This window comes from Nelumbo lutea, chromosome 5 (assembly GCF_056320005.1).
Source record: "Nelumbo lutea isolate HS-2025 chromosome 5, American lotus-T2T, whole genome shotgun sequence".
NCBI lineage: Eukaryota > Viridiplantae > Streptophyta > Magnoliopsida > Proteales > Nelumbonaceae > Nelumbo > Nelumbo lutea.
Genome location: NC_142688.1, coordinates 14,054,824 through 14,075,756, shown reverse-complemented (window position 1 = coordinate 14,075,756; position 20,933 = coordinate 14,054,824). Strand labels below are relative to the sequence as shown.

Genomic DNA, 20,933 nt, shown 5'->3' with positions numbered 1-20,933 from the left:
TGGATGCCCTGTTGAAAAATAACACTTGGCAGCTAGTTGATCTACCCAAAGGAAAGAAACTAGTTGGATGTAGATGGGTATTTACTGTGAAGCATAATGTTGATGGCTCCATTGAAAGGTACAAAGCCCGGTTGGTTGCAAAGGGGTTCACTCAGACTTATGGTATAGATTACTTGGAGACCTTTGCCCCAGTAGCCAAGATGACCATCATCCGAGTTCTATTAGCCCTTGCAGCAAGTTAATCTTGGCCCTTGTTCCAAATGGATGTTAAAAATGCTTTTTCTGAATGGAGACTTACAGGAAAAGGTCTACATGCAGTTGCCTCCTGGATTCTATGATACAAAGACAGGTAAGAATGTTTGTCGACTGAATAAGGCGTTGTATGGATTAAAGTAGTCCCCTAGAGCTTGGTTTGATAGATTCAGACTAGCCCTTGGAAAATTTGGTTATGTACAGGCCTAGTCAGATCATACACTGTTCATTAAAAGGGTGGACTCTTCTTTGACACTGCTTGTTGTATATGTGGATGATATTATAGTGATAGGGAATATTAGTAGTGAGATTGCACCCCTCAAACAACTCCATCAAGAGTTTGAGGTGAAAGATCTTGGTGCACTGCGGTACTTTTTGGGTATTGAGGTTGCTAGATCTAAACAGGGAATCTTTATCTCTTAGAGAAAATATGTTCTAGAGTTGTTGGCAGAAACTGGAAAGTTAGGTGTCAAGCCTGCCGATACACCCATTGAACAAAATCACAAGATCAATGCAGAGGGTGGGGAGCCTCTTGAAGACAAAGTTACGTTCCAACGGTTGGTTGGAAAGCTCCTATATCTCTGCCTCACTCGGCCAGATATCAATTATGCAGTCAGTGTTGTCAGTCAGTACATGCATTCCCCTAGAACTACTCATCTTCTTGCAGCAGAGAGAATATTGGCATACTTGAAGAGATGCCCAGGTAGAGGTATACTGTTCAAGAACAATAATCACATGAAGGTGGAGGTCTATACAGATGCTGATTGGGCTGGGAGTGCTGATGATAGGAGGTCTACCTTTGGATATTGTGCCCTTGTGGGAGGTAACCTTGTCTCTTGGAGGAGTAAGAAACAAAGTGTTGTTTCCCGCTCTAGTGTCGAAGCTGAATACAGGTCAATGGCTAACGGAATGGCTGAAATCCTATGGCTGAAATCACTACTTGAAGAGTTGGGTGTTGATTATGAGAAGCCCTTGATGTTGTATTGTGATAATCAGGCGGCTATTAATATAGCCCACAATCCGGTGCAGCATGACAGAACTAAGCATATCAAAGTTGATCGACATTTTGTCCGATAGAGGGTCTCATCACAGGAAGTGTGTCTCCCGTATATCACCTCCAACATGCGGCTCACAAATCTCCTCACCAAGGCTGTACCAAGGAAGAAGTTAGAGGCAAACCTATTCAAGTTGGGAATGACAAATATCTATTCCCAACTTGAGGGGGAGTGTAGAGACAACTGATGTGGGCCCCACGGGTGTGGTCCCCACCCCGTTCATGGGACAGCATGTGCAACTATTATTAGTCATGTCAGTGTTAGTTCATAGTCAGCTTGTTATTTCAGTGTGTTATTTATTTCAGTCTTTTATTTGCTTTTTCTTGCCATGTAAGTATTAAGGGCAGTCTTGTCCTTTCCCCTATGTACTGAACATAACCTAATAAGTATTAAGAGAGTGGTGGCGGCAGATCGATTGAATCTGTTCCTCCTTTCAAACCTTTGTGTACTTCTGGTTCTTCTCCTCTTTTTCCTCCTACTTTTCTTCTACCTTTCCTAAATCTGAAATCTGTTAGGATTCAAGGCTGATTGTAGTCTTTGATTGACTACTATGTACAATGCCTCTATCATGAAATTCCATGAATACCTCCATCAAATTCTTTTTATGGTATCTCAACATTTTTAATAAATACCCATTGAAAAAAAAAATATTAAGACTAGGAACTTTGGAACTCTCCATCTTGAAGACAGCTTTTCTTACCTCTTCCTCTACAAAATGATTTTCTAAGCTTCTAACTGTCATATCCTGTAAGTCCAACCAATCCTATCCCAAGGCTGTCATTCTAGGAGGGGGAGTTCCACAAATCCTCTTGAAGTCATTCACCAAGATGCTAGCAATTTCCTCTTAGTCCTCCACCTCTCTTCATTCTACAACCAATTGGGCAATGTAATTTTTCTTACTACTAGCATCTGCCATTCAATGAAAATTTTTGGTATTACCATCACCTTCCTTAACCCATTTGTTTCTTGCTTTTTGTTTCTAAAATATCTCCTTCTAAAAACCTCATCTAAATTTTTCAAGTTTATCCTAGATTCCCTTTCTTTCTCCAACAACCCTCCTTCAGCCTCCCTATTGCCTAACTCTTCAATTTGGGTTAAGATTATATTTTTCTTTTCCTCAATTGAACCAAACACCTCCTTGTTCAATGACTTCAATTTTGATTTAATATGCTGAAGCTTTTTACCGAATTTGGATCCTCTCCATGTAGCATTTGTGTCCTCCCACCCAAGGATTAAAGTATCGATATCGGGTATTGTGTCAGACACTTGGATATGGATATGGATACGAATACGCTTTGGAAACACATGGATACAGACAAAAAATATGGAGATGCTTGGATGCGCTGGAAAATGCATATAAATTCTATAAACATATTAATTGTCGAGAGATGCATTGTATTTGGGTTTTTGGAGGTTATAGGTGTATATTTGTAATGTTGATAAATTTTGAGGACTTGTATGTATTTGTTGGAGGAAGAGGGGCTTGTGTGAAATTATGGTATAATTTGGCATTTTGCTTATTTAAGCCATTGGTTGTGTGGGATTAGGGTGGAGTGAGAGTGGATATTTTGCTGTGAATTTGTAGAGAGGTCGGCCATGTATCTCTTGTTCTCATAGTGAATATTTTTCCCTATCTTCTTGTGGATGTTGACTATTGAGCCAAACCACGTTAAATCGTGATGTTTTCTCTATTTCCTCTTCTTACTTTCTTCTTGATTTGATATTCTGCTTTATGTTAGTTGGCATGGTATCAAAGCAGGTTTTGTGTGAGAATTAGTTTGGTGAACTATGGAAGGCTAGCAATCGAGTTACTGTTCACACGAGGTCTATGGTGCTTGAATCCATGAAGTAATCTATTAGGGATTTTTACCATTCAATGAAGAATATTTGTAAGTATTTTTCATCATTTTTCTAGAATTTTATTAGACTTCGAATTGGGTGGTATTGCTTCTCGTTGTTTTTTTCGGAAACCAGGAAAAAGTAACATCAGATTTGGATTTCTGTTGGTTCTCTCTTACCTGGTGGAATCTAGATTTGAGCTTGTAGAGTTCAGGTCGTTTTTATATGAGAAAGAAGATCAAAGGGTCGTTTGGGCAAGGAAATCTGATCTAGTTGGTATATTAGGGCATCTTCCAATCCTTATTCCTAACTCTATTAAAGCTTTATTTGGATTTTTCTCTTTTGTTGGCTCTCTGGAAGGATTTATATTTTCCCTCCTCATCTCATGGGTTATGCTCCCTAGCATTTGAACTAGTTCATATCTTCAAGCAAATTCTGGTTTCTATGTTGCATATCAACTGTTTGATTTATTGTCTAAAAGGTTGGTTGTTGGTCATTTAGCCAAGTCTGGTGTTTTCTTTGGGAGCTTTAATTTTTCGAAGTAGTATTATACAAGGTTCTAAATATCGATATGCCTTTTTTTTTCAAATCCGGTTCAGGGGGCTGGTTTAAGGTTCGTCCACCCCCTAAACCGGTCAAAACCCCGATACACCCTCTATAGGGGCATATCGGGGTGCTCCTGGTACGATATGTATTGGCCGATACGGGCCGATACGGGCCGTTTTTTTAACCTTGGTATTATAGAAGCTCTACAACTTCACTGGTCTATTTATGATTATCAGTACCAGCATGTGATACTGGAGCTCAAGGTGACTATTTGGTGTTCGAGAAAATGCCTCGATGGTGCAAATTTCTACAATGGTTCCCCGTTGTTATGATAAGATCTTGTTTGTGTCTTGGTTTGATATTTGGACTATTTTGGTGAATGATGGATCTATTATCATTGGTCAATATCTAGTTTGTTTACCTCATACATGTTTTTCATGGAAGATGTTTGACGAAATGTTTCAACAATGATCCTTTATTATGCTCATCAGTTTTGAGTTATGGTTGAAGAAATCCTTGGAGTTATGATCTTCTCCGGTGACATGGAACTTTGATTCACGTTATCTAGTTGGCTTTTCGATTGGCCAACTCCGATTCCTTAATTTGGTTTATGGAGTTCATAGTTGGCTTTCCTTTGATCAACTATGAATCTTTGTTCTGGTTTATTGGGTTCAGCATAGTTGGCTAGTGGTTGGTTCTTATAATCTGTTGGCATTTCTTATGTTTTTGTAATTCTGTTGGCATTTCTTATAATCTAGTTGTTTGACATGGTTGGGTCTTCAGTTCAGAGATTGTTATTAGCCTTTTGATGGTTAAATTTGACTTTTTGGCATGATATGTGTTGGTTTTCTGTTGGCCAAATTCAGTTTGGTGATTACTGGATCATGACTTGGCTCTACTTTGGCTTTCCGACACGAGTTCATTCAGCTTTCTAACATCCAACTTTGGTTTCTAAAAGGCCCCTTCAACATCTCAAGTTTCATAGTTACTGCTTCAACAATACACCTATTTTCATGGTGATTGCTTCAACATCCTTCTTGCAAATTCAAGCTGGTTTCCCCACCTTGAGTTTAAGGGAGGGTGTCGAGAGATATAATGTATTTGGGTTTTGGAAGGTTATAGGTGTATATTTGTAATGCTGATAAATTTTGAGGACTTGTGTATAATTTTATGGGAGGAGGGGTTTGTGTGAAATTCTGGTATAATTTGGCCTTTTGCTTATTTAAGCCATTGGTTGTGTGGGATTAGGGTGGAGTGAGAGTAGATATTTTTCTGTGAGTTTGTAGAGAGGTCAGCCATGTATCTTTTGCTCTCATAATGAATATTTTTCCCTCTCTTCCTTTGGATGTAGGCTACCGAGCTAAACCACGTTAAATCTTGATGTTTTCTCTATTTCCTCTTCTTATTTTCTTCTTAATTTGTTATTCTATTTTATGTTAGCTGACATTAATAACACTATATTTAAAGCCAAAATAGCCATAAATAATGTATAATACGTAGGAAATGTATAATCTAATGGTATATGTGAAGAAATATATTACAATTAATATAGTGAGGTGCATAGAAATCATACAATTTTATTGATGGTGTATCATTCAAGAGTCCAAGATCATATTAGATATAATTTTACAAATTAATATATGCACAAAGCTATTACTATTTATTTTCTATTGAAGTTCAAGGCACAAAATATATGCAACTATTATATATGAATTATTTTCTATTTTATTATTTCAATTTTAACATTAACAAAAAAATCAACTAAAAACTAATTCTCAAATGTTTGGTAAACATTATTTTTATTTTTTAAACAATAAACATGTTATTATAAAATGTGATTAAAATAGCAATTAACAATTTATAAAAATATATAATCTTAACTTAAAAAATATTTCAAATATATTAAATTTCAAGATATGTATGATATGCAAATTCATACTTTTTAATTACTAAAATAAATATTCCATTATTAATATTTTTATTTCTATAATTTTGATGAAATAAAAAAAAAAGATTGTTTTGATATATAGAAGTAGATTAGTGGATTTGGTGCAAATTAAAATATTAATTAATGCTTTATAAAAATTTTAAGATACATAGCATGTTCAAATATATAAATTTAAGTACTAGAATAATTATTCTATTATTAATATTTTTATCTGTATAAATTTCATGAGATTAAAAACCACTTTTTTATATAAATGTAGATTTGAGAAATTATTAATTCCATTACTTTACAAGATATTAACTTTGAATATTATTTTTTTAACCTTTAGTTGGAGTTATTGAACATAAATATATGTTATTGTTTGGATCACATGTAGATATTAGAATTGATAAAGTTATTTTATTTCATTTGTTGCCATAAGGTGAAGGTTGGCTTGGTGGTTCAAGGCTGCATTAAGGCTTCGGCGCTGGGTGATTTGGGTTCAAATCACGCTAGTTGCATTTTTTAAATAGAGAAGAAGGTGGAAATGTGATTATGCGATGCATTACACATCTGTATTGGTCGGTAATGTCCTGTATTGGTGCATATTGGCAACACGATATGGGTGTGTATCGCCCCGATTCAGGGGATGCGGGTCCAGTTGTAGTGTTTGCCATATCCCCCTGGTTGATACCAATATGATATGCCCCATATTGGACATATCATGTCTATATTTAAATCCTTGCTCCCACCAATCATAAATATTTCTGGAGGATGGGTGAATTATCCATTTGTTCCAAAATCTAAAAGGCTGCAGGATTCTTACACATAGATCTTTATGAATTGAAGCTTGGAAATAAAGCAATGATCTGGAATTAGGACGAGTCAGGACTGACACCCTAGACCATTCTAGTGATCCTCTTAATCTATGCTAAAAAAATTTATCCAGTTTAGAGCAATTGAGATTAGATTGGAAATTGGACTAAGTGAAACTTACATACCTGCAAGGAATTTCATGCAAAAGATGGGTGGTATTAACAAAAGAATTGAAACTCCTCATGCTAGTTGATATGACTTAATTGGGGCTGGTAGTTTCATAAGAAAACCTAATGACAATAAATTCCTCACCAATTAACCAAGGGCCCTCCCGCAACCCAAGAAGGATCCAAGGTCCAACTTGTATTCTTGGCCTTCCAAATACTTCTCACCCATCTGGTGCTTAAATCGGGAAGTTTGAAGTCCTAATAATGCTCAAATACTTCCACATTGTAATTATGCTCTCTGAAGCTCCCCAAGAAGGATCCAAGGTCGAACTTGTATTCTTGGCCTTCCAAATACTTCTCACCCATCTGTAGTTTGTCTTCATGAATGTTGCAACATTTCTATGATAGTCATAACATATAGTTTCCACTTCATATGCTGTATCCATCAAAACCAAACTTAGTACCAATATTCTAAAATTTGCGTAGCACAAAAATCCTGAGTGAAATTCTATTCAAAATACCAGTCTTGAAAAATATTGTTACTTTCATAAACTTCGATGGAGAGCTGATATTCACTATCCCTAGATATTTACGCTCAGGGGTGAGCATTTGGTTTGTTTGGTTAAAAACTGAACCGTATAAACCAAAATTTTAAAATTGAAATAAAAAAATTGAAAACCGAAACCGAATTACAAGAAAACCAAAATTTTCAGTTCAGTTTTTGGTTAAAACCAATTTTCATTAACATAAATAAATATTATATATTATAACATATAATATATAAATATATTTATAATATAATATATTATGAAACTGAATTTCATTATAATATATTATATATTACATGGTGCTATATAATGAAATTCGATTAATTTGGTTTTTTCAGTTAACTGAATTTCTAATTTTGAAAACCAAAATTTTAGGCTGGGATTTTCGGTTTTAACCAAATAATGCTTACCCCTATTAACACTAACCAACTTGTAGCTTGTACAATTGGCATAAAGCAGGTATTGATGGTGATATGGAAGTGCATGTATGGGTTTTGAAGTTAAAATTAGTTGGGTTTAGTATTTTTCCCTTCAATATTCTAGATAGGAGAAATATATTTTCTTTTTTCTTATTGGATTTCTGTGGATGAAAAAATGATCTTCTTGGCTTCATCAACTAATTGATGGACCTACCATCTATATCTGTCATCAATCTTTGTCAGCAATCATGTTTAACGGTTGTCATAATTTTTTTATGGATCCTGCTTTCTGTTTATACTACTAAAATTTCTTTTCATTGAACCAGGTAGCTGGACATTTTACATATGGTGTCATGGCACTCTCGGCTGCTACTTTTATGTTCTGGAAGTTTTTTGGTACACAAATTCTACCTGCTGCTTTTCATCAAGGAGATTCACTCTCTCTGGCATTGCAGCTTTCCTGCAGTGTTTTGGTATGGTACTGAGAATTTTCATCTTGTATTGGATGTATCTCATATATGTGTGCGCATTCAGTTTCTGGAGACTATTTCTATGTGTTCATGCTGGTGTAATATTATGGCCTCTCCTTATTGATCTTATAACAGTAGTTCCTGGTAATAATAAAATCTTATCAGCTTATCTCATTAACTGCGACGCCATCTATCAACCTCTTTGACACTGTAATATTATGTGCTCATGCTGGTGTAAAATTTGAAACTTGGTCTCTTATGCCAACAAGAGAAACCATACTCTGCTTTAAGTGATGGTTGATGATAGGAAAAGCCTAATCCCATAAAACAAGCTACCTTCTTGGACACTTTCCATGCCCTTTCCCCTATCTCCATATGGAACCCTACCTTCTTCCCTCCTTCCAGTATCAAATTCCATTGGTAATCCAAGTGTAGCTGGAATTGGAGTAATCGAGGGGGGGGGGGGGATGGCAACATCATTTAGGCTTTCAGTGGACCTATAAAGGCAGAAATTTGGCTATTCTCACTGGCATACATATTGCTAGAGACTTGGGTATTTCATGTCTGTTGTAATTCAGTGTTATGGTGCCATAGGGGAAATTTGGTATTTTGGTTTTATTCAATCTGAGCTGGACACAAACTAATATAAATAAAAACATGAGCATCACCAGCCCAAGTATTCGAAGTCTCCAAACCTTTTTTTTATCCTATTTCTCTTCTCCTTCCTCTTTTCTCTTTTCTTCTTGTTCCTCACTGAATCACATGGTACCAGAGCACATTATTGGGCATCCATAGCAACCAGATCGATTTTTTTTCATTGCCACTTGCCTTTCTTGGACTAAGACACGAAGAACGCCAAATCCAATTGATCTGATCAGTTTCTCTTCTTCTTTTTTTTTCTCTCTTCTTTTGGTCATAGTACCAAGAAGAGTGTTTATTGGTGGTAGCAGAATGCTGTGAAAGATTAAGAGTTGTTAAGAGGTGCGGACCTTCTGTTCATAGTAACGATGGATCATGGGATCCTCTTTCAGTGAGGTATGTACTGTTCCATCGATGCAGTGGATGTACTATGAGCATATGATGATAACAGTTGGTGTTTGGGACTGTGTAATCAGCCTTGTGTGAACTTTCCATGGCTCTCATGAGTCAGTTAGGGTTCTCAAAGAACCATTCAACCTAAAAGCTTAAGCTGTTAGATGAGGTCCTTGAATAAGTTAATATTCTCTAGCACGCCCCCTTAAACGAAAGCCCGTTGGTCTTGAAGTGTGAACAAGCACAGGCCCACCCATACCTTGTGCTGAAACTTAATTAATTATAATGGGAGTAATGAGAATCGAGAACTAGACCACTTGGTCAAAAGTGGCTCTGATACCATCTCAAAGAACCATTCAACCTAAAAGCTTAAGCTGTTAGATGAGGTCCTTGAATAAGTTGATATTCTCTAACAAGGGTTTTATACTCTGTTCTTTGGATCTGTGTGCTGAGTTTTAGAAGGAGGCTTACCCCTGGTTTTTTTTTTTTTTTTGACTTGGTTGTGTGATCCATTGTCTAAGGAAACCAAATTATATATTACAAGGGGGAAAGTTGGTTATATCAATGGGAAGTTGAAAGAACCTAAGACTGGGACTGCTGAACATGACAAGTGGGACAGGAAAATAGTATGGTTACATCCTGGATTCATGGTCTATGCATCCACAGGTGAAAAGAACTTCATGGTTATGTCTGATGCTTTGACAAAGCAAGGGGTGGGAAGGGATCAACTCTTCTGGGTTGTTTTGTAATTTCTGTATTCTTCTGTCGTCCTAGAGAGAACTAAGAGAGTTTATCTCTCTCTGAGATGTTCATTTCTATCTTTTTCATTAATTAATGAAATTTACTGGCTATTGATTAAAAAAACTTTATGTGGGCAGATTCAGCTTGTTGGATTTGAGAGCAAATTAAATCGACCTATTCTGAACAAAGACACTATGCCAAGACTTATTAGCTGCAAGTTGAGTCTTCCACTTGTAAGCAGGGAGACCATAGTTTGTCCACTTATTATGTTGCTCTTAGTTATGTTTGGAGAGAATGAGACTACCAAAGTATTGAGTAGAAGAATGATGATCAATCCAAATCTTAAAAGAAGCTTGTATCTCAGCAACGAGTTTTTCCTTTCTATTGGGGCTGAATCCTGTGTATGAACTTATTTGGGTTCAGATTTTGGGACGTAGTGAGCTTCCCTCAGTTCCAAAAGTGTATGCTCTAGTCCGATTAGAGGAAAATAAATGGAGTGTAATGAATTCTTCTTCAACAATCCAGTTTACGTGGTTAAACACAGCTTTTATCTAAAAGAGTGGATTCCTTTGCCTTAATGCTCTAGACTAGACAGGCAGAGCTGAAGAATAACTTGCATGAACCTTCTCATCTTGAATCTTCAATTTGTGTAGTGTTATCAGCATCAACAGTCATGCATTATCATACATATTTGTATTGATCTCTCTTCCAAGTCAAAACTGTATTCCTAATATCCTTGGATGATATTTCATAATAGTGTCCATTCCTAAGAGTTAATTTCATCCTTTCATGGATTTAGTTTGATCTTATGGAGACCTTGTATCCAACTAGTCCTGTCCATGCTAACCTCTATTTCTCAAGTGCAGGTTATTGCTTGCCCATGTGCCCTTGGCCTAGCAACACCTACTGCTGTCTTGGTAACTTATCCACAAACTGAACTCTACTTTTTTGTATAATGGTGGTTATCTTGCTTCATACATGCCTTGCTAGCACTAGAATGATCTAACTTTACATTATTTTTCTTTAGGTTGGAACTTCACTTGGGGCAACAAGAGGGTTGCTTTTACGTGGTGGTAGTATCTTGGAGAAGTTTGCATTGGTGAACACAATTGTGTTTGACAAAACAGGGACCTTGACAGCTGGAAGACCTATTGTGACTAAAATTGCTATTCCTGAATGTGAAGAAGACAAAAATGCAAAGTTGAGTCCAGACAGAAATAGTTACATTCTGGTGCTATTCTTGGAATGGGTCTTCCCTATGCATATGCTTTTTCCATTTTCTTGCGGTGTAGTATTTGTTCATTCCCAACTCATGTTAGAAAATCTGGGCTTTCTTTCTTGCTTTCCTTTTTTTATATTTAATTTTAACACTCCCCATATGTATGCCAACTTGATGATGATGATGATCTGAAGGATGGTGTTATTTCTTGTCCAATTATCTAACTGTTCCTCCAACAAATGTATTGTTGTGTGTTCTAGATATTTTGACAAGGGAAAGCAGTTTTGGATACATTTGGTAGGGGTTTCTTCTATTATACCTGGATACCTCTTCAAGGGTCCCATATTGTGTTGGATATTCAATTCTCGTTGTAAATTCTGTATCTGGAATATTGCTAGCAGGACATCCAGAGGGAATGGGATATACATTTTGTAGAAAGAAAATTCTAGGGAGAAACATCCAAAGGTAATGGATGCTATAACCAAAAGTGAAAGAGTTAGAATTACTAAATTTCCACCTTGAAGGGCAGAAGTGTAGGATGTAGTATGGAAGATATTATTAATAGGGAGTTGCTTAGGGGAGACAGTAAGGTGTTTCATTTGTACCACTCTCTGGTTATCCCCTAACTAGCTTTATTTGTAGTTAGGAAGCGGAAGCTCACTCGCTTTAGTAGTTAAGGCGAATGAACACAGAAAGCACAATAGCATGGTTTTTTTCTTTAAGGAGAGAAGAGAGAGGCAGAAAGTAGCATTGAGTAGGGATGTTACAGTTGTGGTATAGATGTAAACACAAGAGAAATGAAAATGGTGAACACAGTCTGCAGTCCTCTCTGTTTAATCAATTCACCCTGAGGTGATTGTGACCTAAGTAAATAAATGAATTACTTAGAAATTTTGTTAACAAATCTATTGCCAATTTTTGGGTTTTCTATCCATTTGATACTCTTTCATTTTGCTAGAAGGGCTACTTGTTTTGCAAGACAATAGGAAGTTTTCTTAAAATTCTGTTGCAGCAATTCTGTGGTAATAGCCCAGAGAAGGTGAATTTTTACCAATGGTGTCTGCCGTCTGCTCATTAGATTAGCTATGGAGTTCTTTTTGAAGCATAATCCCAAACTTCCCTTATGGAGATACAGAAGCATATTGATGATGTGAGGAAGCTCGGACAAGATCTAGATGATGTGAAATTCTTTCTTTGACTCGGAGGACTGAATTGCATGGTGTATGAACTAGCAGCTGTGGGGCTAAACCTTAGAGACAGATTGTGTTGGAAGCATAACCCCCAGATTGTATTGCAAGGCTTTTAAAGAAACAATAATAAAGCTGAATCTTCCTTTGAGCCAAAAAGAATTCCATTGACTCAGCTATGGAATTCACTTTGAAATAAGGTATTGGCTACATCTGTTTGGGCTCCCATTCCATATCTGGATGCACCCTGCTCTTTCAAAGATAACACTGCATATAGGGGTTCAGTGGAGATCGACAAAGAGATAATTGCCCTTTTGAATTTGATGGCTGCTAGACTTAGAATTATAAGAGATCTAGGGCCTGTTGTACAAGCTATTAGCATTATAGCTTCTTGAGGTTAGAATGATTTTTTACATGTGGACTATCAAGCTAAAGGCAGGAAGCATCAATGGAAACTCTCATCTTTAACCACCACATGTCTAACCTAAGTTCATTTACTGGATGGAGCTTGTAAAGTAAGCAGGTGCCAGTTGTAAACTTTTAAGTCTGAAGAATCATGGAGGGATGCAAGACATAAGAAATGAGTTTGTGTAAATAATCAAAGAAGGATGAGGTTGGGTGAGATAGCTTAAAATTTAAAAGTTGAATCAACAATGTGATGTGTCATCTTATGCTGACCATGGGACCCACAAGGTACGAGGTCTTACTGTGAGGGACAGCTTAGGTACTACAGCTTTTTCTTTGAATAAGAAGGATGAAGTGGTGGCTTTGGCTCTGAGTGAGGAATTGGTCTTGTGGTTTAATTCTGTATATTGCATTTGACACTTCGCAGCATTCACCGAAAGTGTGGAGGTGGAAGGGGGAAATCCAACATGGAACTGGGAGTATCAGATATTTCTTCCATTGAGACCTTCCTGTTGTATTGTTATGGGAAGATTTGGAGACTCATGTATAGGTGGCAATAATGAAGCTTTCTTTCCAAGAGGTATGCATCATGAGATGGGTGGACACTGTCAAGATATCTTCATGAACAAATTTTTATAAGCATACATGGAATTTTCCTCTTAACCATCCTCCCCAATCTCTGAGGAGGAATTGCATATTATTTCAGTTAGTGGGGAATCACCAGTGCTAAAACCAGTCTAGGTGGTGAAGTGCTTCTTGATTTTCCCATGCGGTCTTGGATTGACAACAAATAAGAGGCTAGACATTGCACCAATAATGCCATCTTCAATTGGATGTATTGAAAGTATGTTAGCAATAGAGAGATGAAGAGATGGAGGCTGAGATGATCATTCAATTCTTTTCAAGATTAGCTAAGACTGGGATCAGAAAAGATCTAGTTGGGTGCTTATCTTCAGCTATCTTGGTTTTTGATGATCTAGGGGGTGTGTCTGGGATCACAGTTGTTCTTGCAGCTCATGATCTCTTTATACCCCCCCCCCCCCGCAATGGTGTGGTTGTTTGTTATGTGCTTTTATATATTTTTGGGTAGGTGTGGTTGTTGAGGATGTCTATTTGGAGGATTTTTGTATTGGGTGCACTTTGGCTCTTGTAGCTGATCCATTTTCAAGGGGATAGAGGTCCTGCCTTTGTACAATCTTTTCTTTTGTAATAAATTATGAAAGACAAAGCATATTCCGCTTAGTTGTCTCCTTTCAGTTTGAGGTCAGATTGACATGCTTGGGAAGAGGAGCTAGGAAGTATATTTCCAATAACTTCTTTTTATGATGTTGATCAGCAGGTTATAGAATCCTTTTCAGTTGAGAATATTTTGGGAAGCCAATTCCTCCTAGGACAGAAGCCTTTTGGGTGTTAATCATATGCCCAATAATCAATAATCAAAAAGGTTGTGTCTCAGTGATTTAAAAGGCGCACAGGCGAAGCACACTTTAGGGTATGTGCCTTGCCTAGGTTCCAGAAGCAGCACTTTCAAAAGGTGTGCACCTGATGTGCCTTGCGCTTCAGCCCAAACACACACCTTTGAAAATTTGTGCATTTTTTCCTATTTTTTTATGCTTAGCAGCTGGGCCCGAGAACACCATATTTGCTAATGTTGCTCATTCATTCATCCTAATAAAAGATACTTTTAAAGACACTTAAAGTTTTTTGTAAAAACATTTTTTATAGGGATTAAAAATTTAAGACCCTAATATGGACTTGTTTGGGCTTGCTTCAAGGGACTTAGTACAAAGGTGGCCTGTAGAATCAAGAATGCATAATGTTTAACACCACATTAGCTATTTGAAGTAATGCAATTGGGAAGGGTGTTAACCAATGTTTATGGGCCGAATGACTATTAGAGAGAGGAGGAAGTTATGGGAAGAACTGGCTGATATAAGGGGATTTTGGGAAGGACCACGGTGTTTAGGAGGTGATTTCAATGTAATCAGATTTTTGGAAGAAATAAATAGTCCTAGGCAGAGGTCGATATGAGAATGAGGAAATTTAATCAATTTGTGTATGCTTTTGAACTTAAAGAGATCCCATTGTCACACAGTTGTTTTACTTGGTCCAATCTCCAAGTGAATCCTATTTGCTCTAAGTTGGATAGATTCTTATGTTCAAATGATTGGGAAGAACATTGGGGGAACTTGATCTCTATAGCACTTCCAAGAGTTACTTCCGACCACTGGCCTATTGTAATTTGTAAGGAGTTGGGAAATGCAAGACCTGCTCCATTCAAATTTGAAAACATGTGGTTAGGGCACCCAGGCTTCATTCAGAAAGTTAAAAGTGGTGCTTAGAGAGTAATCCAACATTGGAATGGAGTGGAATGAGGTTTCAGAAGAAGCTCCAATATCTGAAAGATAGAAACAAGGATTGGAATCTCTTAGAGTTTGGGAGACTAAAAAGCAATCTGGGACTGCACAAATTGAAGTCTTGGATATCAAAGAAGGGAGGGGATGCCTTACAGAAGAGGATAATGAACAAAGATGGAAATTGTGCAAACGGTTAGAGGATTATTTGCTTAATGAGGAAATAAGTTTGAGGCAAAAATCAAGATGCAAGTGGCTGAAAAAGGGAGATAGAAATACCAAGTTTTTTCCTGCTGTGGCAAGTGGAAGAAGGAGAAGGAATTTTATCTCGAGTCTAGAAATTGAAGGGGTAACAGTATCCAATCAAAGAGAAATTGTCGGGGCCTTTGCGGATCATTTTAGGTCTATATTTAGAAGACCCCTAAATAATAGGGTGTGGCTTGAGGGGTTGGAGTGGCCAACTTTGAAGTTAGAGGATAGGGAGTGGCTAAAAAGGAAATTTGACTTGAAAGAGATAAAGGAGGCAGTGTTCTCTATGGATAGATCAAAGGCACCAGGCCCAGATGGATTCATGATGGCTTTTAATCAGGATTGTTGGGAGGTACTGGAAGAGGACCTAATGCTGGTATTTGATGAATTCCATAATAGAGGAGTGATTAACCTTGGGTTGAATTCCACATTCATTGCCTTGGTGCCCATGAAAAGAGATGCAAACCATTCGAGGGCTAAGATTATGTGGCGATGTGTTAGGCCTGCAATTTGTTGGACTATTTGGGAAGAAAGAAACTCACGGATTTTTTCAAAAAAGGAGAGATGTTTGGAAGTAATAGTGGAGGTTATTCATATTAGGGTGATACATTGATTGAAAACTTTGGACATGTTTGCAGAAAGAAGAAGCAAATTGCAGAATCAGCCCCAGCTATGGTCTAAACTGAATTTTGATGGCAGCAGTGTGGGCAATCCAAGGCCCTCCGGAATAGGGGGAGTTAGAAGAGATAAAAAGGGAATCTGTTAGCCATGTATTCTGGTCCAATTGGGGTGGGAGATTCCTTGAGGGCTGAGATACTAGCAGCTCTTGAAGGGGTACAAAGGACTAAAGACGTGAATATTAATAAATTGATCATAGAAGGAGATTCTGAAATTGTGGTGATCTGGCTAAAAGAGGACAACTCTAGGCTTTAGAATTACAGCAATGAAAAGAGGAAATTTAAGTGGCTGACTAAGGACCTTGAAGTTCAATGTACATGGGCAAAGAGAAGTGCAAATTCATTGGCAAATGGTCTAAGCTAGTCAAGGGGTGAACAGAAACTCTATTTTCTGGGTTTTGTTGTAATTGCTTTATATTTTGGGTGTATCTTGGCTGTATTCGGGAGTTAAGAGTGTTTAGTTCCCTTATTCTGTAATTTTCTCAATCCTTTAGTAAAAGTTACTGTTATTGATAAAAAAAAGTAATGCAATTGGGAAAAAAAATAAAGAGATTAAGAGTTTACATGCTTGAATATGTTTTTTATGTTATGCTTGATTTTATTTTTAAATTTTCATATTAAATATGTTTTACATGTTATGTTTATGTATTTTAATTTGAGATAATAGGTTTTTTAAAACATTTATTTTAAAATTTAAGTTTATATTTTTTATTAATATTTTGTTTAGTCTTCTTAATATTTTGCATTTTTTTGAATATTTTACCATTTTTTTTTTGCATTTTTGTGCCTTGCTTCAAAAAGGCATGTGCCTTGCCTTATGCCTTGCACCTCAGGCACAAAATGGCCCTTGTACTTTTTTTTTGTGCCTTGCTTCCAGGTTCTGGAGTCAAGTGGCCTGGGTTCCTTTGCATCATTTTAGTAGTTGTAATAAAAGGTTTTGTGATAGTTGATTGTTTCCAATGTTTATGTTTACAACAGTTCTTTTTGTCAAGACTAGTATATTTTAAAATCAATTACATGCATAGTCAAGATGCATAAGGTTTACTTCATAAATTTCCTGAGTAAATATTGAGTGTATAATTCAATGAAAGAATCAAATTCATGATTCAAAGACAATTAAATAGCAATAATAATTCACAAAATCACAATGATGTAACAATAGTTAAATTCACTTTAACAACAATTAGATCTCAATCCTTTCATTTTATCATTTATTCTATATTATACCTTTGCTTTGTTTCAACCATTGCTTGTTTGTTTTTGAACATTACCAATGGTCATATTGAGCAATTATAATCTGTGAATTCATTTCTAGGTTTGTTAATTACATGCTTAAAAGCCTGTCAAGCACAAGAGATAGTCATTAGAAGAATTTGAATCAGTGTTTTCTAAGATTTTTTCTCACTCTTGCTATGATGTTTAGACAACTTTATTTGTACAGTTAAATAATAGTTTTGCTCAGAAAAACAACTTTTTGGCATGCTCCTTCCTATAATCTTATTACATGGATGCTGACAAACGAAGGTATCTGGAAATAATTTCTCAACTATTTAGAAGATGAAATCTTTAACTTTGTTTTATTTTGCTAAGTGGTATATTAGGCAGTATTGCATGGGCATGGATACAGAAGTAGTATCTGATGCATGCCAAAGAATCTGGCTGGGCAAGATGAAAAAACAAGGACCAATGTACATGTTATAGAAAATATAAAATATTAAGGTAGTCCTTGTTTTGAATCCTAACATTATATATCTAAAAGAAATCATAGCTTTGTTATTTAATAACGTTTTACAGGAAAAATGGCATTTATTGTGATATTATTTGTTCATACATGCCAACTAAGCATGTAGATAAAGAAAAATTTTACACTGTTCCTCAAGAATCAACGGAAGTAGAAAATAAGCAATTGATACGGTAGATGATGTATCTTATGAATCATGATGATAATTTTCTGAGTTGGCTATTTCAGTATTAACAAAAAAAAACATCTCCTGGTGCAGAAAAAATTCAGACCACAAGTGGTCAGAAATGGAGGTTCTGAGGTTAGCTGCAGCTGTTGAATCAAATACTATTCATCCCATTGGAAAAGCTATTGTAGAAGCTGCTCGGCTTGCTGGTTGCCAGCATGTGAAGGTAATTCCTCTTTTTCCTGCCTGCACTTAACTGAATCTTTTTTTTTTTTTTGTGGTATTTCCTTCATGCTGAATGTGTCACATTTAATCCATGCAATGACTTGTCTGGCATCTGTAGATCACTACTTGGATGTCCCTCCACCTCAACCTGCTGGAAACCTAGCATCAGCCTAAGGCTCTTGTGCAAAGCCATAATCATTAGTTTCAATAGACTCTTGATCACAAGTAGGGCCAGAATAAACCACTACAGTCTCTCCAACATGCCCTCTGAATACTCCTACAATACCTTGGAGTCATAGATTCCCCAAAACACATCCATCAAAGTTGAGTTCACTAGATATTTGTACAGAACCACTGCCTGTGTATTGAGTATGAACTTGCAATGTCCTGTCTTTGATCACAGAGTCCAAAGACATACATCTAAGGTTGTGTTTGGACAAGGTTCAAGATTTGTGATTTCAAAGCCCAAAAGCACAAAGCCCCAATTTTTTATCTTCAAAGTGTTTGTCTTTAGGTTATTATGCTTCTAAAAGCAATTCTTACCAAATTCTCAAAATCACTTTTTGGTTCATTTTTGTTTCCCACAGCCCAAGGCTCAAAGGAAAAAACTTATCCAAACAGAGCCTAAATTTGTCCTCTATAGATTCCAATTAGCCACTCTAATGGTGACTACGCCAGTAATGATCTCTCTGTCCTCAAGACTATAACAGAGAAGATTCTAGGGTTCCTCCCTTCCAAGATGCTCCAATGAATAACTTCTTGTGCAGTCCTGCACACATGCTTCCCTCTTGGTGTGAATCTAGGAGAAACCATCCCTAAACAGTCTCAGATGTAAGTGGATGGTTGCCACCAGTGAGCAGAGAACAGTACAGGGCTATTCCAAATATTAACCATTGTTTATGTGTGGTGAACTTGCTTCATGTATTTGTGGTGGAATACAGTTGGCTAATGATTTATAAAATAGAAATAAAGCATAAAGATGAAAGTGGAAGGGAGGTTCTTTTTAGTTTTCTTCCAATCAGTTTTGTTCTATAAATAAATATTCAGTATCATTCTTTTATTGCATATTTGCAATCAATGTTAACTTATTTATACTCAAAAAAATGTATATTAACTTATTTATGGGATAACATCAATATCATAAACGTTGAATATATCTTTCTTCTATGGACTAGTGAGCACCTAACCACCGACTAGTCATTGCATTCAATAGAGAGGCCAAAACAAGTGCCAGCCATTGCTTCACTACATATTTGTGACATCCAAGACTGACCTAGATCATGATGAATATGGAAAACCTGGTGCATGGATAAGTGGATGTGTCGTGTCATTGCTTCATCCTGAGGGTATGGTTTTCTGGAGTTAAGACAATTTTCTTTTCCCAATATAATGAAGTGATATCCATCTTTCTGCAGAAGTTTTTCTGGACTAGGAGTAGAGCTGTGATGTGGGACGGGCTGCCCGTGGGCCAGCACAACCTACTTGCTATAGTAATCAGGCCATGCTTGGCTTAGGGGTCCAAGCCCATGCCATGGCACAGCCCCCCACCCCCCACCCCCCCACCACCACACACACACACACTCAGTTTTACTATACTATTTCATTCCAATTTCATTGTAATTTTTTTCAGTTTCTATTTATCATTTCATATATGAACAATTGTATACATTAAAATTCATATGGAATAAAACTTTAAGATTTTTTTTCAATTTCTTGTCTATCTTCTTAATTTTTTTTAGTTAATTTTTATTATTTTTAATTTTTTGTCATTTTTTACTAATCAAAAACAACAAAAAATTGTGAAAAATTAAAAAATCATCAGGTCCATGGTCTGGCCTGGCATGGGCCCGCTAGGGTTCAGGCATTGGGTCATGCTGGGCTCCCCCTCTTGGCAGATTCACGCCAAGAATGCATGGCCCACACACCAACACAGCACAACCTGCTACAGGGTGGGTGGCCCAAAAAGGTGGGCCATGCCAGCACCTGCAGCATGTTATGGATGCTAGAGCCATGTCATATTTTTATTTTTCTTTGATAGCTAAACAAGATAATTACAAGATCTTTGTATTATTGAAAATATCATTTTCTCAAAACAAAATTATTGAAAACATCATGGTACATGAATACATTTGTTTGGTTTTATATCTTTCTGCCAGTTCAACATTTAGGTACTGTGACTATTATTTTAGTTCTTTTCCTGACAATTTGTTGCCACAGGTAGTGGATGGAACATTTAAGGAGGAACCTGGATCTGGTGCAGTAGCAACCATTGGCCAAAAAAAAGTCTCTGTTGGAACTTTAGAGTGGGTTCAAAGGTATATTTGTTATTTAATCTCATTGTATTAGGTGGGGTGGAAGTCTTTTATAGGATGGAGAACGAGTATTATTTGTAATATCAGATTGAAGGATTCAAAGAGAAACCTTAGAGAGAAGAGAGAAGAGAAGAAGAAAAAGGAAAGAATAATAACAGAAGAGAAAGTTGGTTGAATGTGAAAGAGTATGTTTATTAACCCTTCTGCCCTCTATTAATATTAATCCAATTAAGGTAGCATTACTAGTATTATCCATGCTTACACTGGTAAAAGGAAAAAAATACACCTTTAACAGCCAGCCAATATGTAATAGAATTAGCAACATATTAAAAAAGAAAATGTTTTCATCGTGATAATGTTGTCAGCGTTTGTTGTCATTTCTTTAGTTATTTCCTAATAGATTGTATATGCATCAAATTTAAGTACAAACCTAGTTTAGCTATTCTGCAGTCCACATATATTGATCTTTCTCTGAATTGCTTCTTAAAGTGCTCCTGTGATTTTTCTGCTGCATAACCATTTCCCTTTATCCCTTGTTTACCAACTGGAAATTTGAAATTATACAAACAGAATGTGTGTCAGAACC

General features: G+C 36.6%; 1 protein-coding gene across 6 annotated transcripts in view; it reads left to right on the top strand.

Moving 5' to 3' along the window:
- The window catches only part of PAA1 (P-type ATP-ase 1), a 100,914-nt gene that overhangs the window by 59,819 nt on the left and 20,162 nt on the right, over positions 1–20,933 (top strand). For all 6 annotated transcript variants that reach the window (XM_088947471.1, XM_088947470.1, XM_088947475.1 and 3 more), the window contains 5 exons: positions 7,896–8,042; positions 10,679–10,729; positions 10,840–11,012; positions 17,904–18,036; positions 20,253–20,350. In XM_088947471.1, the coding sequence (XP_088803597.1) occupies positions 7,896–8,042; positions 10,679–10,729; positions 10,840–11,012; positions 17,904–18,036; positions 20,253–20,350 (602 nt within the window). The remainder of the gene's footprint in view (positions 1–7,895; positions 8,043–10,678; positions 10,730–10,839; positions 11,013–17,903; positions 18,037–20,252; positions 20,351–20,933) is intronic.